This window comes from Phalacrocorax aristotelis, chromosome 5 (assembly GCF_949628215.1).
Source record: "Phalacrocorax aristotelis chromosome 5, bGulAri2.1, whole genome shotgun sequence".
NCBI lineage: Eukaryota > Metazoa > Chordata > Aves > Suliformes > Phalacrocoracidae > Phalacrocorax > Phalacrocorax aristotelis.
In genome coordinates, this window is record NC_134280.1 from 54,700,869 (window position 1) to 54,728,790 (window position 27,922).

The 27,922-nt window shown below is 40.7% G+C and overlaps 2 protein-coding genes across 23 annotated transcripts in view; both read left to right on the forward strand.

Moving 5' to 3' along the window:
• The window catches only part of PTPN5 (protein tyrosine phosphatase non-receptor type 5), a 90,241-nt gene extending 70,306 nt beyond the window's left edge, over positions 1-19,935 (forward strand). For 21 of the 22 annotated variants that reach the window (XM_075094612.1, XM_075094624.1, XM_075094617.1 and 18 more), the window contains 6 exons: positions 1,109-1,188; positions 1,682-1,819; positions 6,272-6,382; positions 11,213-11,373; positions 14,228-14,341; positions 18,039-19,935. In XM_075094612.1, the coding sequence (XP_074950713.1) occupies positions 1,109-1,188; positions 1,682-1,819; positions 6,272-6,382; positions 11,213-11,373; positions 14,228-14,341; positions 18,039-18,132 (698 nt within the window). In that variant the 3' untranslated portion in view covers positions 18,133-19,935. The remainder of the gene's footprint in view (positions 1-1,108; positions 1,189-1,681; positions 1,820-6,271; positions 6,383-11,212; positions 11,374-14,227; positions 14,342-18,038) is intronic. The other variant, XM_075094622.1, reaches the window with a different exon arrangement.
• A 7,273-nt stretch (positions 19,936-27,208) lies between these two features.
• The window catches only part of IGSF22 (immunoglobulin superfamily member 22), a 28,149-nt gene continuing 27,435 nt past the window's right edge, over positions 27,209-27,922 (forward strand). The window contains 3 exon segments of the mRNA XM_075092520.1: positions 27,209-27,251; positions 27,737-27,790; positions 27,793-27,861. Of these exon segments, the coding sequence (XP_074948621.1) occupies positions 27,209-27,251; positions 27,737-27,790; positions 27,793-27,861 (166 nt within the window).

The following is a 27,922-nucleotide window of genomic DNA, read 5'->3' on the forward strand; positions in this document are numbered from 1 at the left end:
ATTAGAGAGGCACTTGCTGGTTTCAGTACTTCTGTGCTACAAAACAGTATCTTTGTTAATATCTTTGCTTTGCAGATTGTGATTCTGTTATCACATAATGGATAACATTAATCCATTCTGAGGACAGTGTTTCATGCCAAGTCTGTGTTTGTAGTACTGCTGATGTTACTGTGTGCTTGGTTAGTCCTTTGTGCTTTACCCAATGTCACACTATTGCATATTTTTTATTTTGTTCTGGTTTTTAAGCAGGCCAGATTTTTTTATGAAGAAGTCATCTGTGGTTTGTTTTTAATATTCTCCTGTTGGTATACGGTGGTGTTGCTTGCTGAGGCCTCTGTCAGAAGGATGTTTCTCGTCAATGATAGACTGTGTAGTACTGGTGAAAGTGAATGAACGTGGTCCTGTGTCAGCTCCCATTAAAGTCAGTGGAACAGCTCCCATTGACTTCAGTGGGAATTGGACTGAACTTATCACGTGGAATAATGTTTTAATTTCTCTTATTAAAACAAGAATGATGCTTCGTAAACAGCTCCAATGAGGGAGACTCAAGTATTGAAGAGGCTTATGCAAAGTACAAGAGAATGTTAATATTCTTTAATTTCTCTTTAACCATTATATTTGTTAATAGCACATCTTGGAGTTTAGTTCGCTGCAAGGCAAAACAGGGAAAGAGTTATTGTCTGGCTTGCCTGTGTGAAGGGGGTGTATGTTTATGGTTTGGGAGAAAAGCTGTTTGCTGTCATTTCACAAACAATATTCTAATGTCTTACAAGCCAGAATGAGTCTGTTGACCTAACAAATTGAGAAATGATTTATTGGAGCAGAAAACTGCTTTTCCAGAGTCACTGCAGGGCACTGACTTTGCAACAGGAACAATTAAGCAGGCTTCAGAGAGTGGGTAAAATGATCAGAAGCAGCCAAATTACCCCAACTACCTTTTTCTTTTTTTATGGTAACATTTTAACATGGGAGCTCTCCAAGGCCACTCACATCTGTTGTGATAGCCATGAATGCATGTAAATGCCTCGATGTACAAAATAATCTCGTGTCTTTGTTTCTTGCCTCTGAGCAACTGCTAAACTAGTCCTTATCTCTTTACACCTTTCAGATCCTCACAGCAGAGTGTGCCTTACCTCAGCTGATCAGGACGACCCCCTTAGCTCTTACATCAATGCTAACTACATCAGGGTAAGAGCTCAGTTACAATGTGTCTGCCTAGCCTCTATCAGCCACTGTTAATGTAAACAGAATTGCAACATCCACTGGCTTTTAAAGGCATCATAGTGGAACTGATTGCTCTTCTCTCCTGCTTATTATTAACTGAAAACCAAATCTCAAAGTGCAACTGTACAGGTTCAGACCAGACAAAACCACAATTCTGCATTTCTTGATGCAAATTGCTTGTCAGCTGGCCTGAGCAAGGCACTGGATAATAAGCCTGAATAAGGCTGTTGACCTAGCCAGAGTCATCTCAAGGCTGTTGGACACTCATTGCTATAATTACATGAGTCCATATTGTGTCATTGTTCCGTGTACACATGTGCAGGAGAGAGAGAGGGGAAGAACCGATGCTGTGGAGTCACCACTCCAACCAGTGGTAGCACTCTGTTTTAAAGACTGAACCTTCAAGGTTGTGGTGGTCATCCCTGTTAAAATTGATCTCTTGTTGTTTTGTTGGCAGGGCTATGGAGGAGAGGAAAAGGTTTATATTGCTACTCAGGGACCAATAGTTAATACTGTCAGTGATTTCTGGAGAATGGTGTGGCAGGAGCGTTCTCCCATCATTGTCATGATTACCAATATAGAAGAGATGAATGAGGTAATGGTGTTACATATAGCCTGTATTTTTATCTGTACTCTAGCAGCTATTTTCAGCATAGATGTAAGCCAGCAAACAGAAGTTGGTTCAGTGGCCTGAGCAATCAGAGCCAGCATTAAATACTTCTGGCTCAGAGGTGACGTGGGCTTCTCTTTCACTTCAGTTTACTTTAAGTCTTGTTTTTCTGTCTAATCTGTCTGACTTAGCCTACTGCTGGTTTTGCCATTTTCCCTCTCCCAGCCAACCTGAAACCTCTCTAAACCCATCTTTATTTGCAGACACTCTTTCAAGTTCTCTCTAAAGTAATCACATCCAGTAGTACCCCATAACTACTAAGGCTGAATATCTTATCAGCAGAGTTGGTGCATTTATTACGATTCAGCATCTATAACCACATTTCATTGAGGCTGTCCCCGACTTATGAAAGATGCTAGTTACAATAACCAACAACAAGAGCTGGTTTGGATATGGAAGACCTTTTCCTGAATGCATCTACAAAATGCTTTTGAAAAATTGAAATTAAGATGCTGAAATTTTCTATTCACCACCTACTTCCAAAAATTGAACTGTCATGGTGTTTCTGCTAATCCACCTAACATGATACGTGGACTTTAGTAAAGCCAATGATACTGTCTCCCACAGTATCCTAGAGAAGCTGGCGGCTCATGGCTTGGACAGGCGTACCCTTCGTTGGGTAGAAAACTGGCTGAATGGCTGAGCCCAGAGAGTTGTGATGAATGGAGCTAAATCCAGTTGGCAGCCGGTCACGACCAGGGTTCCCCAGGGCTCACTGTTGGGACCAGTTCTGTTTAATATCTTTATTAATGATCTGGACGAGGGGATCGAGTGCACCCTCAGTCAGTTTGCAGGTGACACCAAGTTGGGTGGGAGTGCTGATCTGCTGGTGGGTAGGAAGGCTCTGCAGAGGGACCTGGACAGGCTGGATCAATGGGCCACGGCCAACTGTATGAGGTTCAACAAGACTAAGCACCAGGTCTTGTACTTGGGTCACAACAACCCCATGCAACACTACAGGCTTGGGGAAAAGTGGCTGGAGAGCTGCTTGGTGGAGAAGGACCTGGGGGTGCTGGTCGACAGCCAGCTGAACATGAGCCAGCAGTGTGCCCAGGTGGCCAAGAAGGCCAACAGCATCCTGGCTTGTATCAGGAATAGTGTGGCCAGCAGGAGCAGGGAAGTGATCATGCCCCTGTACTTGGCACTGGTGAGGCCGCACCTTGAGTACTGTGTTCAGTTTTGGGCCCAGAGTACAAGACACTGAGTTGCTGGAGCGTGTCCAGAGAAAGGCAACAAAGCTGGTGAAGGGTCTGGAGAGCAAGTCTTCTGCAGAGCAGCTGAAGGAACTGGGGTTGTTTATCCTGGAGAAGAGGAGGCTGAGGGGAGACATAATTGCTCTCTACAACTACCTGAAAGGTGGTAGTGAGGTGGGTGTCACTCTTCTCCCTGGTTACTAGCGATAGAACAAGAGGAAACGGCTTTAAGCTGCATCAGGGAAGGTTTAGATTGGATATTAGGAAGAATTTCTTTACAGAGAGAGTGGTCAGGCATTGGAACAGGCTGCCTGGGGAAGTAGCTGAGCGACCATCCCTGGAGGTATGTAAGAGACAAGTAGGCATGGCACTTAAGGGCATGGTTTAGGAGACAGGGTAGCGTTGGGCTGACAGTTGGACTTGATGATCCTAGAGGTCTTTTCCAACCTTAATGATTCTATAATTCTATGATTTTTCTTGCAGTTTAAAATACTGCTGCCCCCCAGCTGTTCATTACTTGCCTGCTGAAATATTTTCCCCATAGCAGACTTACAAGAACCATGTGCCTGGGCTTTGGTTCACAGACAGGTAGGTGAGCTTAAGTCTGCCTTTATTGGCAGTGTATGATGTGAGGAAGTCGTCTGGGCATGTGTTGGGCTCTGTATCCCTCCCCACCGAGGTGTAGTGGAGAGATCTAAATGGTGTTTCTGAAGCCACAGCAGCAATATTTGTCAAAGCTTGTCCCTGAGAACCCATTAGTCATTTAGGTGAGAGAATTTCCATTGGAGAAGAGGCTTTAGACACTTACAAGCCCTAGAATATGGGCATACCTCTGTCATACACACAGTTATAATAGCTTAACCTCTAGCTGGGAGCTTAGTGCCCATAATTAGGCATGTGCACAAACCTTTAGCCTTCCCCAGTTGTGAAGTAAATTTAACCTTGGATTTTCATGAAAAAAAGACAGGAACAAGGCAGACACAGAATTGTCATGCTTTGCAAGTTAAAAATGGTCAGTTGTTATAGCCATCTGGTTGGACGCATACTGTCAAGGCATTGCTGATGCAAAGTACGATATGCAGCTGATCTAATGTTTTGTTTGCACTAACATTTTAAACTCACATCTGCCTCTATCTGAGAGGCAGCTCGCTAATCAGAGTTGCCAGTATGGCAAGTAAGATGTTAATATGTCATGACACAGTGTACCAGAATTATTTAAGGACTTAGAAGTTTAAAGATGATGCAGAGGAAATATTGGTCCTGAATGATATATCTGGTGATAAGTTCTTCCACTATAGTTTTCATAGCAAGATTGTATAACAGGAATGTAAATTAACATTTACATCTGAATTTCTTCTTATCCACACTGACCAAGTATTGCACCCATCGTATCAGTCTTGGGAAAGCAGTGCACTGCAGTGCTGATGCGCTATATAACTGGAGCTTGCTACAGCCTATATATCATAACAAAGCTGCTGAGTCTTTTCTGATACCTTTTGTGTCAAAAATTAAATGGTGTCAGGAATCTCAGCCATAAATATAGGGTAAGTCCTTTCACGTAAATGTCTCCTATATTCATTCCCTTTCTTCCGTAACATTTACATTAATATACGAATAACAGGACTCAGAAGTACGTAGATTCAAAACCAAAACCTTTGTTCAGCAATGATGCTAGTAACAGGGGCTTTGTATTCCTCCTCAGTGCAATGACTTTGCTAATGTGAGTATTAAAAGCTCTGTATCTCAGCCCTCTGTCACATCTAATCTGAACTGACAGACAGCCCACAGAAATGAGTGGGCAATCTTACTCCACTCCTTTAAGCAGAGCAACGTCTGTGCCTATTGATAGCTGCTAGCGCTCTTGACAATTTTTACAATGGATTCTGCAGTTTAAGAGGAGAAAAAGAAAAAATGCAATCTGCGTAAATAATTTCACAGAGAGACAGTGGGCCGCATTCCCAGTGGGTTATTAACTGATGCACTATGCAGATGGAACAACACCGATTCTCCCACACAGAAATTTTGACTCGGTAACTTTGCAAAATACTTTTCCGTTGTTAGTCTGACGTGAAATTATTTTTTATTATTTTGATGGGGGAGAGCAAAATGATTTAACTTGCTTCTTTCAGGATCGTGTACCGCTATGTAAAAGCGGAAGCTTACAAGCATCATCTTTAAGTGGGTTTGTCCAATAGCAGATTCTTATTCTCCTGTGATAACGGGATTACTTCGTCCATTATCACAAGGGAGCCTTTTTCTCAGGCCCTGCCTTGTTCATGTCATTCCTTGTCCGTGACCTAGTTCAGGCACCATGTTGAAGTGCTTGTCTCTTCCTTTGCATATTGATTAGTTTAAAGAGAAACTGCATGCCAAAACCCACAGTCTTTTTCAGGCCTCCTTCCAGGGTAGGAGCGCTTACAGATTCTCACCTACTCATGACTAGTATATCAGTACCACAATGTAGATTTGCAAATGAACACTAGTTTCTCCTTCTCTAATTGTCAGGTTGTGCTGGCTTCATCTCTGACTGCTCTTTGGCAAAACCAAATGTTGTAGTCTAATAGGTCTCACAGCTTCCTTTTAGATTCTTAGCTTTAAAAGATTCTCAGTATCCATTTAAAGTGGATTTTGGTACATAATCTAATTCCCAAAAATATCCCCAGTTGTGTTCTTTTGCACAAAAAATCTATGCAAATGATCATCTTATCATTGACCCTTTGGTCAATGGTCTCTGAGTATAAAAAATAGAAAAGATGTATTTTGTGTTTCCATATCAGTGTATACACACTTCAGAAATATTGGTAACTAGTGTATATTATACTAATCATTATTATCTTAAGAAAAGGATTAATCTAAAAACACAGGCACATGGCCACTAGCCTTTCTAATGAACCTTCAAACTGCTCATCAGTTGGATAAAGATAAATAAGGATGTGTGTATTCAAAAATATTGGTTAGTTATGACTTGATCTGTGCATTTTTAATCATGCAGTCAGGCTATTATGAATGCAGCAAAAAATCACCTGAAAATGTGGTCCCTGTTTAGAAAGTGAAAACTTGTATTTAGTATAGAAACAACATTCATTCGTATTTATCTATGCATGTGCTATATCCAATTTCAGAGGAGTAAAAATGAACCTCCCTTGATATCTGTTTAACTAGATTTATTTTGTATTGCTCACAGAAATGCACAGAATATTGGCCAGAGGAGCAGGTTACCTATGAAGGAATAGAAATCACAGTTAACCAAGTCATACAAGCAGACGACTACCGTTTAAGGCTCATCACCCTAAAGGTAAATCATTCTAATGTACTTAGAGTAATTTAGCTGTCTTAACCCTTAAATGGAGATGTTCATGGAGGGTTGTGTAGAAATCTTCTGCACAGCGTACTGCTGTACAAATATAACTTCTCATTACTGAACTTGTCATAGCTTTGCCCAGTTTGCTAACATATAAGAGCTACAGTAAAATAAGCAGTCAGAGATTTTTACTGTATATATACACTCTGAAAGCTACCAGGCCAATTGTAGCAGTACAGGGTTCAGTCAGTGGAAGAAACCAGTGACTCATTCTCTGCCTGTATCTTCTGTGTTGACTGGTGATTTAGAGTGACAGGTTAGCTCGCGGATGGCTTCTTACCAGCCTTTCCAAGTCAGACAGGCAGCACTTGTAGAATTCAAAGGCTTGTTTATTCTTTGGGCCATGGACTTAGGCAAAGGGTTACTATTACTAACAGGGAACTTCTACCTGCATGACATCTTACATAATTTGTAGTATGGCAAGACCCCTAAGAAATATTTAGATTGTGCTTCTTGTCTTTTTATGATCATTATTAGGATGCTGTCAGACTGCTGGATACCCACCAGCTGGTTACACCTAAGGTGACTTGTGCTACTAACAATAAGTGGGGGAGTTGAGAACCGAGCAAAAGGCTTTTTAATTTTGCTTACCTGTTTTCAGTTTCTTTCAGCAGTGGGACTGCTGCTCTGCTTGGCACTTGTTAGTGTTGTGGTAACACCACTTCTCTTCACCATGGCTGAAGCCATTTTAATAGGTACCATGCTAATTTATTCTTTGAGAGATTTGGCTGTCTTGACTTTGAAGATGCTTTAAGGCATCATTCCACTCCAAGGCACTAAAACTGTTGATGACCTTTAAAAACACTTTCACCACAGCATTCTCCATGCTTACATTTCTGAACGTTAGTATCTTTCCAGCTAACTGTATATGTAGTTTTACATTCTGTCATCTTGTGGATGGGGAGTTTAAACAGAGGTTTAATTTTTTTTTAGTACTTAAATGCTACTTAGTCTAAAGTACCAGAATCCTATTTTACAACTGTTTTCGTTGCTAGGTTCTAGAATCTCAAGCTACGTGTTTTAATTAGAACAGTCTATTTATTAAACTTTATACATCTTTCATCTACAAGATCTACCTCTGACCTCAGTATAATGCCATAGTTTCTTTCCGAGCTGGAAAAACTCTCCTTTTATCTAATCAGTTTCAGTTCTCTTCAGCCATATGCTAACAGGCAGAAAGCCAGCATATGAAATCCCATGTCTGGATTGAGAGTGTGGAAAGTCTGTCACTCATGCTTTTGGCAAAGGCAGCAAGGACAAAATCACACTCCCTGACAAGTGGGAAGTAAGGAATATTTACAAGTGTGTTACAGACTTGCAGAGGTCTTAAACATAATTTATCCAAAACACTACAGTGCAGCAGCAAGATAAAACACAGATTAATTCTGCTGGAATGTTGATATCTAACAGAACCAGTAACTTCTGAGTTACTATGATAAAACAAAATTTCCTCAATAAAAAAAACTACACTGTCTGCCAGAAGAGTTTTTCATAATTGTTTTAAATTGTTAAATACAACATTTTAATATTAGTGAATAATGCAATTTTTTTTTTCAGCTTGACATTAACTTTAGAGATTTAGGTTGAAATGTTCGATGTTCTCCCCACCCCCCAAACAAAAAACCACTTTCCCTCTATATTTATGGAAGGAAATTTGATTCTTTCCCTGAGGAAGGATCATTCTTCTCAGGAAGGTAATAGGCAGTTCCATTTTCAGATGGGAGTTGCAAGGGAGTGGCTTTTAATATCAATATTGTAGTAGTATATCCAAAAAACAATCTTTCTTACAGGTGTTGCACAAAACAAAGAAACAGTCCTGAAGAGCTTATATACAACAATTCAAGCATAATAAGCCATACTCCCATCTCACAAGTACCTTTCAAGCTAATACTCTGTAGAATGTTTTCTTCCACAGCAACCTCTCAGAGTTTTCCCAAATTCTCTTATCCCTGCTCAGCTCTTCTGTAAGTGATCTTCCGTAAGTGAAGCTCTCCATGTTAGAGAAGGAGCTTCAGAATTTAGAGTCAAATATGAATGTATCTCTTTTGTATACAAAACTGTGGATCCCACAGGGGAAAAAAAAAACCCAACAACCAGCAAACTGAAAGCCAGATTATTTGTCAGGGCATATCCGGTATGTTCAGGCACTAACAGAAAGAAAAGAATAGCTAGGGTAGCAGAGTACAGCAAATTGATAAGGAAAGAAATATAGATACAACACACTTTTCCCAATCGTAGCCAGGAAAGACAAGTGCTTGTCTCTCACAAATCATAGAATAGTTTGGGTTGGATGGGTCCTTTTAAAGGTCATCTAGTCCAACTGCCATAAGATAGAATAGGAAATTATAGGAAAGCCTTTATTGGACATACACGTCTCCAAGGATGTAGTTCCTTCCCTACTTAAATGACTTGATAATTGATTATTTACTTTAAGCTCACCCCAGTTTGTTTTTCAGTTCAATAGTGCTTTTGTTTTCAGTACTAATGGATCAGTGCCTCTTTTATATCACCCGCAAGTGTCAGGGGGTAAACTGCTGAGTTCTAGAGCTGAAATAAAGATTCCATTTATTAGGTTACCATTGCCTAGAGCTGTACATTTGTCATTTAATAGCAGTAGTGAGTACTGGCTCCAGACCATATGCATGTTAAATGACTTAGTAGCAAAAGCTAGAGAAGCCATGAATTGACTCCTCTTTTCCCTTAAACAGCAGTGGTCAGAAGTATGTGATACCACCAGCAGCAATATAGGATTACTGCATGTGTTACAGAGTGGACTGTCGTGCTTTTCTCAGAATAGGGGACTGGATTTGACAAGCTTTAGGAATTTGGAAAATGCTCAGGTAATAGGGCAAGGCTTGTTTTCCTTTCTCAAAGGAACTTGCCAGCATCTAGCCACCGATTCATGATCCCAGCCTCAGCTACAGCATACATGATGGTAGACCTCAAACCGTCAAATCTTGCCTACTTCTATGTGTTCCCAAGGAAGCACCAATAGAGCATATTTTGTTAAAGTCAAAGCAGAAGTGCACAGAGCCACAGAAGTCAGGGTTCTCTAAGCAGAAGTGTAAAGCTGGTAACAGTGTAGATAACACTAAAAACATCCAGAGTTCATCATTAGAACTTCAGCTCTGTTCTGTTTCTGTCAAGTGAGTGACTTTATGCAGTGATTCATGCTTTTCTTCAGATGACTCTTATCTTTTACTTTTCTCTCAGTATTGTTGACAACATTTTTATTATAATTTTTCACAACCCACTTAAGAATCCAGTGTTCATAACTTCTGTGGCTCATACATAGTCACACATTCAAAAGCGACTGTGTATGTTCATGTTTTGGAGCAGTGTTGAAATTTGATTGGATGTACCATAGCGAGTTGAAGTACTGTTCATGACAACGAGTTATGCTTTCTTGACCAGAACATTCTCTCACTAAGGTAAATAACCTAAAGCCAGGCTCTTTTCCTACACTGAGCTAAATATACCATTAAGGTTCTTATGGCTGTGCTTCAACGAACGTTTTAAACCCAATATGAGCTGGAACAGCAACTAAATGAAGCTCAGCTTCCCTTTGTCCAGCTCTCTTGTTCCTACCCTTGTGCCATCTCCCGTGTGCCCACACAAGTGTTTATGTGACTGGTAAGCTAAAGGGGGAAACTTATTGATCTGTCTGAAAATTAATCTAGCATGAGCAAGAAAAATAAAAACCTAGATTGCTTCCCCAGTCTAGTTCACTGTGAAGCTATGGAAAAGCTTTGTCAACCCATGAGAAGGATGGAAACTGGCACAACCACAGAGCACTTTTAACATCCGGTGACTGACGGTCATAGGGACTTAGGAGTACAGGTGACAGAAACTATTTCCAGATATTTGTGTCTGACTCTTTAGAAAGAGGTGAATTTGTTCACTTTTTCCTCCCCTCTTAAACTCAGCCAGCCATGTGTTTAAGTGAAGGTTGTGGAAACTATCACTTCTGTTCTCGGACCTTTTGAAGACATTTGCTTAGCCCTATGCCAGCTGGCTTATGTAATGGCTGAAAGGTTCCCTGAGCTCCATGTTACTATTTGGCACCTTTAGAAATCAGGCAGAAGGATGTCACTTTGAACACACAAAATCAGAAGTACGCAGTGCTACTTGGCACTCAGAAAAGGTAACGGCACATTTGCTATATTCATAGGCATGCTGAGACAGAGGGAGAATTGGGATTTGTGTGTCTCGAAAAGCTCTGGACTGCAACTAGATACAATTCCTATCTTCCGTAGTGTCTCTGAATTTCTCACCATGTCTAAGAGAAGAGTAGAATTGACAGGAAACTGATATGAGTCTGTCCATCAGAAGAGAGAGAAAAATAAGCTCCCATCTTTCTACCTCCTCTATCTAGCTATCAGAGACAGAGATATGGCTCCTGGCTCTCTGTCTGTCAAATACATTATGAAAGCAATTATGTCACAGGCACAGCTCTGGCTTTGCTGAATGAATCTGTCAAGAGAGAACAGACTGCCTGGAGTGTTTTGCACACAGCTCTTGGCACTAAAAGAGCATCATACTTGGGGGGGAGATTATTTCTTTTTTTAAGGCAGTTTACTGAAGTGCAGACGTGATATTTGAAATCCAGATTTCTGTGTTGTGTGGCTTGCCATTTGGTTCTCCTGTTCCATTTAGCCATTGATTTACTCATCTCATTCTTACAGAGAAAGGCAGGTTTCAATATCAATTTACAATCAGAAGTTCTTTTAAAATTTTGTGGTGTTTCTCTTATCTGGATTGCAGAAAGGAGAAGAAGTCAGAAACCTGAAACATTACTGGTACACATCTTGGCCAGACCAGAAGACACCAGATCAAGCCCCACCTCTGTTACAGCTAGTACTGGAAGTTGAAGAGGCAATGCAGAGTGCTGAAGAGAAGAATGCCCCAGTGATTGTTCACTGCAGGTAAATAAATGTTGTATATGACTTCTAAGGGCTTCTTCAGATACAGTGGCATAGTGCAGGTAACTGTCATATTGGCCATCAGTCAGACATGGGGGAGATCTTGCCCAACTGCTGCTGAAAGATGCTTGGAACTTCTAAAATTTAATTGCAACAATTTTCTATTACCAAGTGTTACATTTAGGTCCAGACTGAGCTGAACACAGAAGCTGGTGGTGGCTTAGTTACAAGTAAGAACAGTATCATTTTATTTGCCTTATCAGTAACATATGCCTTAATGACCTTAAAAGGGCCAGGTTACCAAAGATTAACATACTGTGAGTGAAATTGAGTAGAAAAACACATGCAAACAGAAAAATTAGACTATTTAACCCTAAGCCTCAAAACCCTGTTTTGTAGATTCCATCTTTGATTTTAAAAAAATCCTCATTAGGCCAAAGAAAATAATTTAAGTGTAATACATAAAACAAATGAAACAGTGGCAAAGCTGATTGCAGCAAGTACTAATCAATAGACAGGAAATGTATGCAGTTGATAGTAAAACTGAAATATCTGTGAAAAGCCGCTGGCAAATATGAAGATTTCTTATACAGAAGCAGCAGAATCTTTGCAGTGATTTGAAGCCTGACAAGAAAATTGTAATTATTCATCACAGAGCAGAAAAAATAGATGAAGATAGATACTTCTGTCTTCACAAAGAAGTAGGATGACGTACTTATTAGTTGTAGACACGATGAAGTACATTCTTTCGCACCGCTCACTAGGGAATGTGTTAAGCAACAACTACTAACTATTATTAAATCAGCTGTACTGAATGGTTTTCAAGAATGTTTAACAAAATTGGTCCACAGGCTCTAAACCATTGAAGTTTAGTATAGTAGAGTTCTAGTTCTTGGAAAAGTTGAGAAGTTCCAGAAGTCTAAAAGCAATTTCTGTTTTGCCAGTGTTTAGAGAGGTTAAATGTGATTACTTGAAAACTACAAGTCAGTTCTCAAAACGATTGTTTCAGGTAAATAGAGGAAAGCCTGATAAGTGATGCAGTAACCTTGCCAGGGTAATCTTCCATGACTTCAATAAAAGACATTTTTCCAAATTGATCTTTGGGATTTTGGTAAGGAATTTTATGTAGTTTTGCATAACATTTCCTAGGAAATAGTTGCTATCCAGATGCCATAGTGTATGGGGTATTATCATACAATGGGAATGTTTTTATAAAGACTCTTGGCATGAATGGTTGGTAGCCTGGTGTCATCAAAGATCCACCTATAAGCTATTATGGAGTAATCACTAGTAAAACATTCGTATGATGCCACATGTCCAGTTTTTCTGCCTGTGTTTTAAAACAGATTTTGATAAAATGGGGAAAGTTCAGAGAAAAATAACAAATGGTTTGTAAGAAGGTCCTTCTCTAAGAGCTCTTTTAAGTATTATGGTATTGGTTGCAGGTAAAGATTCTGGTCACCATGTCACTCTTGCTTTGCATACTTGTTTTGTCCTCTTGTATGGTGTCATCCCCATGACACAGTAATAGTTTGGGGGGAAATGGGGTATTTTTATCTGAAATAACTACTAAGAGACATGGTGATAGGATTATGAAATATTTGATGTGATAACTGTGGACCAGAGCCCTTTCAGACTATCCTCAGTTGCAGTCATTTTACCTGAAGAAAGAATTTAATACATTGCATCTATTTGAGAGTTGCATGTGCAGCAAGCCGTTAGCCAAGGCCTGTGTTACACTGAGTACTGCAGCTCCTTTGGCCTTTGTGGGAGATCCTTGGTAGAATATAATCACTGTGGTTTTGCCTTTCAGTGTTGTAAAGTAATGCACCTTTAAGAAAAAAATATTTACAATCCTAATAGTGAAGCTATTAGAATCATAGAATGGTTTGGGTTGGAAGGGACCTTTAAAGGTCAGCTTGTCCAAACCCCCTGCAGCGCGCAGGGACATCTTCAACTAGAGCAGGTTGCTCAGAGCCCCGTCCAGCCTGACCTTGAGTGTCTGCAGGGGTTGGGACATCTACAGCCTCTCTGGGCAACCTGTTCCTGTTGCCAATGGTTTTGTGTTATAACTTTAGAGCAATTTAAATGGAAGCAGGATTCTTGCAGTTGTGTCAAGTAATTATTTCTGAGGATGCTCACTTAATTATTTAATGCGTAAGAAGGGCTGTCAGCTATCGCTGCTAGCTTTTTATTAGGTAATAAGAATTCACAGCTTTGATAGCACTTTGCATTTGAGAATAAAATCAATTCTGGTCATTACTCAAAGACTGAATCAGAAACAAAGGTGTTCAGGAAAGACAAGGACATATCTTTAATGGTGAATTTGTTGTATCCTGCGCTAATTCAGAGAATTACTGGATTGCAGATCTGAGCAGCAAATGGCGTCGCACTTACCATGTTGCTGTTAGCTCTAATTATTTAAGTAATGTGTTTGTTGGGGTTTTTCTACTGTACATGTGACTGAATACCTTTCAAAGAAGCTATTAGGATTAAGAATCTCAAAGAAAAGATTGCCTTCAAAGCAAGTCTAACTAAGAAATACTGTTTAACTGCTTATTTTCAGTGGTTTCATCATGTATTGGGTCAAATGGTACCCAACAGTCCATTTCTAGCACTGTAAGTGCAATGTCCATCCTTTTGTTGCAAGTGGCTCACGCTTAATTTTGTTGTCCCATTGAAATTAGTATCGTTTCCTAGTTATGGCTTTATATTTGCAAGCACCCGCCTGGCAAAGGTTGGAGGGAGGAAAGGGATAATGGGGTTTGATTGCTGGTGTAATGGCACTCATTTAACAAGAAAGTTCCAAAGCCATTTTAACACATCCACTGCCTCTCTCTGCTTTTCCTTCCCTTAGTGCAGGCATCGGGAGGACTGGCTGCTTTATTGCAACTAGTGTCTGTTGTAAACAGCTGAAGAGCGAGGGCATAGTTGACATATTGCGAACAGCCTGCCAGTTGCGGTTAGACAGGTAAGAAAGCCTGTTTCCTTTAAAAAAAAAACAAAATTGTAACCTTTCCCTTTACTTAAGGAGAAATAAATGGGAACATGGGAAGAACAAAGGCAAATGGAGGCTAAGAGAGAATGTTCCTGGAAGGAAGTTGTCCTATTCTAAGCAGTTCTAACTTATCTTTGCCTATTTTATGAGCAGTAAATCTCAATGAAAAGCCGTAGAACTGAGCTAGATTCACAGCTGGCATCAAAATCTGCACAGCTGGGCAGCTGCACAGCTCAGTGCAGCAAGGGATGACCTTTCACCAGCTGAGGAGTTGGGCCCATGTTCTTACAGAAGCAAAGGCTCAAAGGTCTGCTGAGCTTAAGTTGAGAGCCACAGATCGGCACTTTGCTCCCAGGAGGAGTAAAGATAACTGGCCTTGCGTAGCTGGAGCTGTGAGCAGTGCTGGGACGACATGCCTGCTTGGGACTTTGTGGGGAGAGTATGCAGTCTGGAGTGTTTGCAGACATATGAAGGGAGTTGTGAAAATCTCCAGAAATTCAATGGTTTCCAGTTAAGCATTTCTTAACACACCACCTTGAGTTTGATTATGAAGTAAACAGACTTGAATTTTGCACCAGAGATGTTATTTTTCCTCTCCCACTGGTTTCAAGTGCCATCAAAACATGTCTCAGTGCTCTCTCTAATGATAATGATAAATGTAGTCGGGGGAAGAGATGTCACGAAAAACATACCAAAGATTTTTCTGAGGAAAAAAAAGAACCTCAACCCCACGCTGAACTTTATTTCAGAGGAGAAATTATGCTCAGTGGGAGGCAGAAAATGAAATGCTTGCTGCCCTGCTGAGGCTCTGATAGACAGCGACCTGCAGGTGCTTGGAGGTTGGCTATTTAAATGGATTTCAGGCCAGACAAGGAAAGGCTTCTTGATAAAAAGAACAGAGTATGAGTAGTGAGTGCTGATTATCCATGGCCCAGTGAAATATCTGGCTGGATCTGAAATATCTTGTTTCTGTGACTAATGTTACACAGGAAAGTAGCCATACAAACACAGGTTGAAGACACCTGCTTACAAACGTGCTTGATACAGAAGGCCAATTAGAAATACTAGCTTTGCAGGGAGAGGGGGATTGGCAGTCATTTGCAGAAGCTGGAGAAGGGAGATCACACTTAAAGGACACCATGGAGGAAAAGGAAGTGGAAAAGACCATTTAAATGTTGTGGGAGAAAATACTCAAGATGGAAAATAGTCAAATCACTATCCTTGCTACAGAAGAGGATGGTTTCTTCAAGGAGTGAAAAATGGGGCTCATAGTCTCTTGGAAGTCATGCTGCCATCCACTGTTATTGTCACTAAACCCCCACAAAAGCTCCATGTGACTTCCAAAGCAGCATGAGATTATGAGGCAGTGTCCAAGCAGCCATAGGAAGGAATACCCTCTCTATCTCCTCCTCCTGTCTGGTGGTTACTGGCTAGAGAAAATAAGGTGGATGAGAAGGAGTCACCAGGGACTTAGGGAAGGAGGGTTGGATGCAGGCCAGAGCAGACACGTAAAATAATGCACCTCACTGGTTCACAGCAGTAGAGGGGTTGACATTAGCCCTGAGAACTGCCTTTGAGGTTGCTGTGGGGGTAAAGGGGACAAATGTTTCTTTCCCTTCATTCCCTTAGAGGTCCCTTGGAAGAATCCTGTGCACTGGGCTTTGCACCAGTGGCCAACATCTGAACCTAAAATAACCTAATATGACTAAGGAGTGGAAGTGATGATTCCTGCATCCTTCCCACAGTGCTGAGAGACATTTGCTGTCCTTTCCCACAATGCAACTCAGATTTGAAAGGTTTCTGTGGCAAATAGGGATGAGAATGTAATTCCTCTATTCTGTGCTGAAGCCTGGATAGCAAGCACATGTCATGGTGTGCATGTGTGTGGGAAGGCAGCCACCACATAGTAGGGAACCAGATAAAAAGGAAAATAATTTCCTGCAGTCTGAAACTTGATGGCCACCCTAGTGTTTCTGTTGCTACAACTTCAGGGTGCAACCTCACTATTGATGGAATTGCATGGGGAGTAATTGCCAGATATGACTAACGTTCATTGTGCGTCATGAACTAACATAAATATACTTCAATTCTGTGTGCAGCACAGAAGGACTCAGAAACTGATCAACTGTGAGCCTGTATTAAGTAGAGCAGAGAGGGAGAAGATGCTCAGCTATGAAACAGTTTCTTTAGAAATGCAGTGTGTGTTTCCCACCTTTGGTTACTGATAAGAGGTTGGGGCATGGGTCCCTGCACTTTCCTGCTCATTGTTAAATGTTATTTCAAACAGCCGCTTAACAGAATGACTGCAAAAGGCTGAAGGAGGAGGTTGTCTTGACCACTCATCTACCCCTTACTGGTATGGTTATTGTGTGACCCACAATTGTTAAGCTGCACCCCATAGACAAGGGCAGTCCCCAAGGAGGGTACGAGCAGTCTGCTATCTATTCAGCTTGGAGGAAGCAACTTTTCATTAATTTCCTCTGGTGGAGGTTTCTGAGGGAATGCACCACATGTGGTCTTTCTCAGACCGACACAGTCTGGTTGGTGCTGGCCACCCACAGGTTCCCATGTTCCTCAACACCACTTGTTTCAGCCTCCTTTTGGCACTGTGTTCCCAGGATCTATGCACCAGCGCTGGCGCAATTCTGCATACACCTTCTATGAATTTGAGCCATGAGTTTTGATTATTTTTGTAATGGATTATCAAGAGATCATATCACTGTTGTTGAGGTACTCTTTGCAGAATTTTAAGTGTTAGTAAAATTTGCTTAAAATGGACAACTTGTTCTTTTTGTTCATTTCTGTCTCCCGCTGTAGTACCCATGCATTGATTAATATGCTACTTGCAGTAATACACAGGCTAATGATACATGGAAAAGCAAACCGTTTCTGCTCCTGCTTGCATTTCCTTTCAGGTTTGCACTTTAAAGAGAACAGCAAAAGCTGAAATAAAAGCTAAACCAAAACAGATTACTGTGCTGGGAGTCTTTTACTTATCAAGGTGTGCATGGCAGTCAATTCAGTTACAAATCTGAGTTGTCTTTTGTTGAAGTCCCACTGTCTGTCCTAAAATCCTGCTGGCCATCCCCTAGTTCCCTGGTGAACTTGCCAAAAGCACAGCATGGGATGGCACAGAGGAAAGAACCCTCATTCCAGAATGGCAAAGTCGTGTGCTACATCAGTTGTCTGGCCTGGCCTGGCCTGGCCCACTATAGTCCTGAATTCAGTCCTTAGTGCAGCTGTGAAGTGTTTGATAAGCTACTTCCCGTCTTTATTCCCCCTGCTCCCATCTATCCATCTAGAGCCTGGGGGTGTGGGATTGCTTTTCATGGTGTTCAAAATGGTGCTTGGAGTATAGCTGCTTTGATAATATGAATGTAAACGATGATGGTGTTGCCTTACTGGATGAAGGCCTCTGCCAAGAAAAATGAAGGTAAATCCCATTCCTGTTCTGACTAGTTTCTGTTCCTTAGTTAGCAGATACTTTAAAAACTGAGCTCTAGGTCAGACTGCGAGCTGTTCCCAGTCAATGGGCACTCATTTCAGGAAGCTTTGGAATAGACCTTTTGTGTGTAACACCAGCTTCATGTTAGCTATGCCATTTCCTCATATGTTATTTGCATGTAATAACGCTGCTGTTCCCCCTCCCCTTTTTTTCTTTCCTTTTCAGGGGAGGAATGATCCAGACTTGTGAACAGTATCAATTTGTCCATCATGTTATGAGCTTGTATGGAAAACAGCTTTCTAGAGCAGCAGAAGAATAAGTGCTCATGATATTCCTAAAGGCTAAAACCAAGAGAACTTCTGACTGCATTCAGATATATTTCACACCTGATAAGAGGCATATGGTAAACTGGCTCTCTTAGCTGGAAAGATACACTGTTTTACTTTGATATTGCTTTTATGCTCTTGTTTGCATTGACATTTAAGAGCTGAGATACGCCTTGTCTTAAACATATGTGACAGGACATAATATTCACCAAAAAAGGCTTATTTATACTGTAAATAAGAATAGTAGCTTCATTTGTTACAAAAGCAAGAAAAAATTCAGAAAAAATCCACTGTCTTCAGTTTGCTATTTTTAAAAAAAATCATTGCTAATATATCCAAATACAGTGTGAAACTTTTGAATTGTCATGCTGAAATGTGCCGTATGTTGACTAAGCTTGAAAGTAACTTTTTGCCTCTTTCTGATTGTTTTTACATATAAAGTTACCGAATACTGTGTATATCGTAAACCTTCTGAGCCTCTGCGTTAAAAGATTCAAGTAGATTCACATTGAAATGATATTTCACACATCATGTTTGCTTGTTTATTTTTTCTGAAGCAGTCCACCACCAGTGTTACCAGAACTAAAGGGGAAAAATATTCCAATGATGTGTGTCAAACTCTTACCTCCAATTCTTACCAGCAATGTACCCCAGTATCATGACAGCTGGGTGAATCTGAGGTGAACAGTAGAAGTTAATCTGAACATAAATTCTTTACGCTTTACCTTTTCTTTGTCAATATTCTTGTGTCTGTCTTGCAACCATGTTTGATTTTTGCAAATAGTTTCTCTTTTTATGTATTCAGACCACAATCCAAATATAATTTCCCCTGAAATCTGAGGTTTGAAATCAGGTGAGGAATTTCCTGAGTTGAATTCATCTTTATTAAAAATGTAATAATAAAATCACTTGTATTCTATTAATTTAAACTTGTTTCAAAGTTCTGAGGGTGACAAGGTGCCCAGTGATTAATAAAATTAACGCAAATCCTGTAGGCAGCTTGAAAAAAAAAAATCAGTCTGAATGTGTTGGTTGCTTTTTGATACATTTGCCCTCAAACCAAATTTAGACAATCATTGTCCCATTCTAATCAAGTCCGGGCAGCAGTGTTCCTTTTCAATAATACAGAGCTGCTGCACATGCTTCTGGTTTTGGTTGTCTTTTTTCTTTTTAGATCTCAGTCAAGCTGTGAAGACTGTAGTTTGTGTTTAATACTTGGAGGTAAGCACATGTTTAAGTGCTTTTTGAGCAGAGAAAAATGGAGGTACACAGGACCCTTAACATGAAGGATGAGTGTTTTGTGAATAGACGCTGTAATGATCTTCTAAAAATATTTTTGCTTCACTTTATTTGTAACAATAACCAAAACCCACCACTTTTATTAGTGCAGGGGATTCTGAGAATTTACTGCGCTTCCCAATCAGGAGAAGGGTAAAGCAGCTCTCCGAACAATAAGGATGATCCTGCTCCCACTGAGGTTTTGCCATTGGCATCAGTAGGTGCAGGGTGTAGGGCCTGAAATGTTATGCCTACAAATTCATCACTGTGGGGAAAGTTTCCCAATGTTTCAGTACACATACTCTGTGTTTATTCTGTATCCATGAACCTGTAAAAACCCTGTCAGCAGGGTTTGCATGAATGTGTGGCAAAATGTGTTATCTTTAAACCACTTGATTTTATTGCTGTATTTAAAATATTTCCTTCAGTGAGAAGCTAGCAGGAAGAACTGGCATTCTTTTTAAAAATACTGGTGGTAGTCATTAAATAGAGCAATAAACTTAAGCTTTTGAGCATAACATGACTGTTAGTTTTATGTAAACCTTGCTAGCTATATTCTCACCATTGCTACCGATTCTTTCGGAGGGGTAACACTATTCTACTAAGCACTCCTTAGAAATAACAAAAGCACCACTGATGTTCTGAATAACATTGTATGTGGAACTCCCTATAAATGATGCTTTCCGCTGTTCAGTGCCCTTCAGTGTCATAACTGAGTCAGTGAATAAAATTACTCGTTCTGTCGTCAGCTTCCTGTGCATCTGCTAAAGAATATTTGTTGATGATTGGTAGGAATGTGCATATAGGAGTGAAGTTCAGTGTATAAATTGCCTCCTGTACAAGGAGACTTTCTAGAGGAGAATTGGTTTATAGCAAAGAAGGTATAAAGGGCTCTAAGATACAGACTTGGAGGTTCTTGTGCAAATCCTCAGCAGGTATTAGTTGGCAGTGCTTCGCTGACTTTAATAGAAGTGAACGATTTATACTGGTGAAGGAAATCCAACCTGCTGTCTACTCCCATTCTACATACATGGAATATCCTGAGAAGAGTGGTCACTGATAAAATCAGGCTGCTTTGCTTCAATTCATTAGGACAAAGCGAATGTCAGCCTAGTTGCATTCTGGTTATGAGGGCTGTACTGCTGCCATCTCACACCAGGCAAGAGCATGCCACTTGGTCAGGATCAAAGTATCCAAATGCCTCTTGAAGTGTTATTTTGTCTAACAGATTTGGAGCTAATCTTCCTCTTTACTCTTTGGCCTTACTGTAATTAACATCTCTCTATCTCTCTCTCTCTCTCTCTCAATAGAATTTGAGGTCTGAAGGACCTTATATCAGCTGTTCTGATCTCTTCTGACAGCAGAGGTAGTCTTAAGAAGTTCTTAGGATTAGCAGAAAGGAGCTCTGGCCATACAGAAACGCTTGAGATGAGTGGGACTTCTGCTTCTGTTATCAGTAGGTTTGAAACTGAGCTGACCATAGGAACTGAGCTATGTGTCTTACTAGCCTTCTCTTTTTACTGGGCACTCTATTCAAAGAAAATTCCTAGCAGACATCATCCACTCTCTCCAGCTCGCTCCCCAGGCCTCTTTGTACCAGAGACTACAGCATTAATACCTACAAAACAGTTGTTTCCCAGAGGACTGATTTCCTCTTTTCAGGTAGGTTAGCATATAACAAACTTGAGATGATTTTATTATTGCTAACGGTGTTGTCTTGTTTCATAAGCTTTTTTACACTTCATGAATAGGGCAGAGCCTCACTTGTTTGCTGGTCATTTGGTTGTTGGCCGTCACACTTAAGCAGTGTTAGCCTGTTTATGTTTCTGTCATGGTGGTAGATTAATGGCACACTCTCCTTTTGTAGGTACTCTATGATCAGCAGGTAGACAGGGTTATGTAAAGACAAAAACTAAGATTGCACTTGAGAGCAAGAGCTGTGCCCAGATAAAGCACGTCTGACTCTGAAGGATCAAGATAAAGATGACTTGGTCAAATTATTCTGAAACATGAACTACGTAGCAGTCATGTATGGTAGAGTGTTGCATTTACTAGCAAGATTTTCAAAAGTAATTCTGGCTGTTTCCTCTACAATTAGTCTACTTTGGAAAACCTTATCCTTAACCTGTGAATTTGCAGTTGCGAAAAAGGGATTGAGACTGAAGGACCTCGGTTCCTGTCATTTCCCTGCTGTCTCTGCAGTGGAGGAACCGTGCCGCTTGCACAGAGATAGTCTTAGAAAGTCTGTGACTGTTGAGTGGTGAGTTGGCAAGTTTTAGAAGTGAACCTGCACTATTATTTTTGATGTGTTCTTTCCCTGGAAATCATTTTAAACAAAATGAAATGGTAAATTTACAATTTTTTAATCATAACTCTCTCTTTGACATGAAACATGCTTTATACGTTTGCTAGGGAGAAAAAACAACACTTTTTTTCTGAGATACGTGCGGGATAACCTTGTTTTTTCTGCCAAGTCTGTAGCTGTATATTTGCTTATGTCTGTGAGAATGACTATCAACTTAGGATAACGTAGGGCAGCTCAGGAGTCCTGCAAGAAAAAAAAATTACTCCATTCTAAAGCATGGAAGACATACGTGAATGAAAGCAATATTTGCAACTTTGTGCCTAAGGGATGGGCAGTCAAAGAACTGCATGCTCTAGACAACACAAGCATTGATTTCTGACGTCTAAAAGCAAATTTCACATATTCACAAAGAGGTGAATTCATTCTATTGCATGCAAGGAAAGAGAAGAGTCCACTTTCCTGAGTGCTGATACGGATTAGGCACCCATATACAACAGGTGCCACATTCTCGTGGCGTAGTGTGAAAGTCACAGAAGGGGGTACAATTCACTTTAGTGCAGAGACCTGCCCAAACTTGCGTGCCATGTATTCCCCAGCAGGACAGCAGTGTCAGGTTTATTCAGCTGACAGCAAAACTGAATGCAGAGAAAGGCTAAATTATTTACTCAGAATTAAAAGCTATGTTGGCACCAGAGCTGGCAATATGGCTCTGAGCATTTAAGAAAATCAAGCTTAAACAATCTGGCAAAGGACTGAGGTATTGCAATTCCTTTACATGCTTAGGTTGTTTGCCTCTGAAGCAGATGAAAGGAAGACTGTCAGGAATTGAGTCAAAACTAATAAGGCACAACAGAAACCTTCTATTGTAAATTGCCTTTGACTCCCTTTTGCCTCAAAGAAGGAAAACCAAATGTGATCGGTTTCACTACATCCGCTGCAGTATTCTTAGTCTTTAGGCTGTTGTGAGGAATATGGAGAGCAAACACTCATGCATCACAAAGGTCAGGGCAATGAAGAGATCGTTCAAAGTCACTCCTCCCCTTTTTGAGGCCTTTGTCTGCCAGTGTGGCCAGACTTAATGATCCAGACTGAAAGATCTTCGCATTCATATGCATTGGTTTTCCTCCACAGCAGCATGTGCACGTGTGTGCATACACGCATGCCCGCTCAACGTGCCACAGTAGCTGGTATAAGAACAGAAGCATGAGCACTGTGGAATGAACATCGAAAGGGACTGCCTGGTTTTTAAGTCAGTTTGTGTAGGTGGGAGGAATTGGATTGAGTTGGCAGTGTTTTGTTTTTGTTGGGGAAAATGTGACTTCCAGCCTAGATAACAGTTTTTTCTGTGTCTAAATTGGTCTTTTGTTCCTGAATTAGAGTATTGAAGAGGTAAATGAAGGTTGGTTCCTTGATAGATTTATTAGGCAAGCAATAAGTAATACCTTATCCACTTCACAGCATGACCGATCCCATTTCCACACACTTCTGATTTGATAAATGCATCTGTGTTAATAAGAACACTAACTTCTAGAGATGAGAGCGCAGAGCCTCTGTCTTGCTGGAATCCTTTAGCCTGTAAACTAAAGCATGTGTTTAGTTTTGCTGTCTGTATGTGGTATTTTTTGCTCACTGGAAAAGTTTACGATGTTTCAATGTCTGCACTGGTTTTTTTGCTTTTTGTTAAAATTTTTACCTTCCCCTTTCTTTCCTAGACTAGCAGAAATCATCTTAAAATCTTCAGGAAAAGTGTTATATGGCAAAACCCAGGTTTTTCCAGAGTTTACCACGAGAATTATTCCTGTCACCCTCTGGAAGTTTGCTAGATTTTTATAACCCAGGTACCCCCTGCACTAGATTCCCTTTTCTTTTTAATTTAGCAAATACAGAATAGATAACAGCGGTCTGTTCCAAACAAATCAAATGTAGTCAGTTAAGAGCAGCAAAGTTTATTGCCACTAGTTCAGGCTTCGTTGCAAGCAAGATACGTAGTTTGCGTCTTTCAGAATGGATGGACATGTATACATGTAAAATGGCCTCTTGCACCTGCACTATTTCAGCACTGCTGCTGTTAACACTAGTAAGAGAGCTAAATACACGGGCTGAGATCTGTAATTCATCTGCTTCTTGAGAAGTACCTTACTCGTTGGGAATGAAATCCTTCTCCGTAGGAAGAAGGGTGACAGAATCTCAGACTTATTAAGGAGTAGAAGAGAACTGATTAAATAATGACTTCTCTAATCTAAAGCTGTGAAGTGATTTTCTAAAGAGCCTGGTCCCTGTCTAAGTAACTGCATGGCTGTTTCCACGGCTGGACTTGGAAATGGTGGAAACCACTGCCTGTATAACTTAAAAATAGGCAAAGCCAAAGCCTGGCCATTTCACTGAGCTGTGAAAGGAGAACTGGCGACTGACTTCAACACCAGAGCAGGATTTGTTGAATGTTTAACTGTTTGAAACCTGAACCCACATATTTTGTTTTGAATATGAAGAACAAGTGATCAAAGGCAAACTATTAAACAATCATAAGAAAACCTGAGATTGGGGAGGTAATGTTTATTTTTAAATAAGAAGGTATCCTTTTGGCCTGCAGAAGGGTTACTCCTTCTAGCCCCATACTTGAAGACTTATCATCCTGTTATTCCAAGAATGAGAAACTACTGAAGCCAATGTAAAGGGTGTAACAACATAGCCCACAAGAAGCCAGTAGATACTTAAATTTTTAAGTACTCAAAGCCATACCTGCCCAGTATAAAGGGACCCAGGCATCTTCCTAGGAATGCAACAATGTACAGGACTTCATGTGAGCTGAGGAACATAGAAGGATCAGTAATGGTCTTGAAAGCTCCTGTCTCTTTAGTAGGAATGATCAGGGCCTTAGCAGCTGGAAAAAAAAAAAAAAAAAGGTAAAATATACATAAACATATTCTGTGGCTGTGGGCAGGCAGGGTAGAAATTGACTGTGTGAGATCAATAGCTTTAGTCTCATATCTGCTTTGCTTTTAATTTCCTTCCCTTTCCAAGAAAGGAGCCTTGTGAAGTACTGCTCTGAAGTATAACTCCTTAAGATGCTTAAAACCAGGAGTAAGAGAGTTGCAAGAAGTACGGTATAGGGAAGACTGAGTTACCTACAATAGAATTAGTCAAACTTGTCCAACTCTGTCTCTGTAACAAACTAAAATAACCATTCGCTTGCACTAAGTCTTTGTTGTGTGTACTTAAGTGGTACCGACAAGTCTCTTCTTGAGATCTGGTTTGCCTTGTAAATGTGTGCTGATTCTGTTAATAGCAACTATAGTAAATGCAGTGTGATAGCTAGACTATATGTGATGAATGAAGTTAATCTCCCTGCAGAGTACCTGTGGGTTGATTCACAGTTTATCTGTGGTCCTAAGCACAGAGGGCTGTCTGCATTATCATTTTGTTTTCTTTCTTGCGCACAGTCAGGGTATGGGCAAGCTGAGTCATGGTGATGGGCAGTAATAGACAATGTCACATCTTTCAAGCAACCTTTCGGGCTCTGGAAGTTGGTTCCAGTCTCCTCACGAAAGAGGAAATCTTGTAATCTGATGGGCTTCTAAAAGCTCATACGTACTGTTAAGGGCAATTTTTCTAACAGAGTGCATGCTCTCCTGACTGAAGGCCAAAAGGTAATAGCCCAGCAGTTTAGAAAAATCCTGTTTCTTACCAGCCATTTGTGCTCCTCAGCTGGCACAAGCTACTGGATCTTAACTGGTAACATTTTCATGTTCAGAAAATCTGTGGCCAAGGATGAAAATTTTGATCAGACAAAAGAAATATAAGAAATATAAGGGGAATTCAATTTTCAAGGTGAAAGGAGGAACTGTTAAAATGATGGCTTGGCTTTTAAACTGTGTCTCTGTGAGCTTCTAGGATTTGAAAATGCAAATCCGAAGACATACAGGGAGTTGTGCAGTGGAGCAGGTGAGTAAAGCAGCATGCTATATGCCTTCTTGTTTTAGCACTTGGGGCTGCTGGTGTGGATTTGCCCCATAATGACTGAGGGTAAAATACACTCTTTTCTAAGGTATTTGGGGTTAGAGAGTAACATCTCATGTCTTCCTAACCACCCCCGATCATTGCTGTCACCAACACCAATGACCACTGGCATGCAAGAGTGAAAGGGTGAGAACAGAAGAGTGAGAGAGGGTGGTAAGGGTGGGAGGGACGACTTTGGGCAGACCAGGCCAAAGCAAGAGTGATTTCTTTCTCTTGGTTTCGTGGTTTGTAGGAAAGACTTTAAAATTGTGTCTCTCTGAGAAAATTTCTGAGCAGAAGAGGAAAGAAGGAACAGGGTCTACAGATGCATGATATCCCTATATAATTTTAGACAGTATATGGAGATATATAGTCTAGGATAGAGACTTCTCACTTGTCTTCTGTGCGTAAAGGAGTCAGAGAACATTTGTCTCTCATACAGGCAGGCTGGAGACGAAGGCCAGCTCAGCAAGGACACCAGGGTATATATATTCTGATAAGAAAAAGGATCTCCTTGGGAGGATGCCCAAAACAGAGCACTTTTTGCATAGCTATAATTTCTACTGGCAACAAAGCAAAGTCTCAAGGTCATATGGTCTGAACATTGTCTTTCCTGTGGACTGTATCTTCTAGGTTGCAGTGCATAATTGTAGCTTTATCATTTGTGCCCCCAACTCTTGGAAAGGCTTGTGGTTTTGGTTGATTTCCTTCTGCCCCAAGGTCCTTCAGCAGCACACAACTGTGTCAGTGACTACCATTCCTTACTGTATCTGTCTTACCAAGGAACACTTTTTAAAACTAGGAAGCTATAATTTCTAGATTACTAGTACTCACTCCTTGAGGACTAGAATCAAATAGTCCCTTTTCTCTGAACTGCCTTCCATTCTGGGACCAGTCTTGGCATAGCTATAGGCAGCAGAATCCCCACTGGAAACAGGCTATATGGTGACAGAATTTTTTCCTGCAGTGTGGTCACACAGCCTCCCTCAGTGATGCACAGCAAGGTGATAAAAGGTGGGCTGCATCTGTGAGGTGGGGTTTGCCTTCTGCTGAGGGAGAAGTGAGTATTTTTGTTCTTCTCAAAGGCCAGCACATGGTATGTGCTATTGCAAGGCTACAGGTGTTGCCCCTGCATCAGCCATTGCCTTTGATTAGAAAGATTTTGTCTTGCTTTGATTATCTTGGCTTAAAGCAACCTCCTTACTGGTTCTGTCTTGACACTGCCGTGAGGACAACAACACAGTTCCCATGGGGCACATCCACTGAGAGCAGGGTGTGCACAGGCCCTTGTAGCATTTGCATATCCCACTGTGATACACTTAGGAGAGCTGGGGAGGGCCTTGATTAAGGAAAAATGCAATAACAGTCTAAATGAATAAAGCAGAACAATGCAATCTGGTAGCAGAGTTTCTGTTGATTTTCCTGGTGAAAAACTGAGACCTGTTGCTATTAACCAGAGCAAAATATCTCAGTTCCAGTGAGGCATTCGCATGGAGCTGTTAGAAATGAGTATTCAGGGCCAGGTCCTTACTGGTCAGTCTGGCTGGAAAAAAAAACACAGTTTTACCTGAACTGAAGAACTAGTTCTTATAAAATCAAGCTAAATGTGTTCATTCTGATAGAAAAATGCAGCTTTTTGGAGCCTCCTGAAACTAACACTTTAAAGGAGGAGGGTTTATCTTAAACTATGGGCATTTGTCTGAACATAGGGCATGAGCAACATTCAGGAGCTTAGTACAGCATGTGCAGAACAGAATAAGTCCTAATGGGCCTTTCGATATGTCCAGTTTCGATACCTTTCTTGAACGACATCTAAGCACCTTGCAGCACCCCTGTGCAGCAAGGCAGCCCAATTTTCCCATTGTGTAGATGACAAGACAGGTACAGAGAGAGCAAATTACTTGCCACAGAAAGACTGGAAAGGATAATCCACCCTTTCCTACTACTGGTAGATAAATCCTTCAAACAGTACCTCTCTGTTCTGCTTGATTAATGTATTTTTTTTTCTCCAACTGAAGAAGTTGTTTCTAGGAAGTCTCCTGCCATATAGGAGTCTTTTAGTATGGTGACAGCTTTGATATCCTTGCTGGAGAAAGCGTTCCAGAATTTACGGAAAATCCTTGTCTGCTGGCAACACCTGGGTGTGAGTAACAACAATTTCTGGTGAAAGACAGTTCTTTACCTAGTGCATACCAACGACTGAC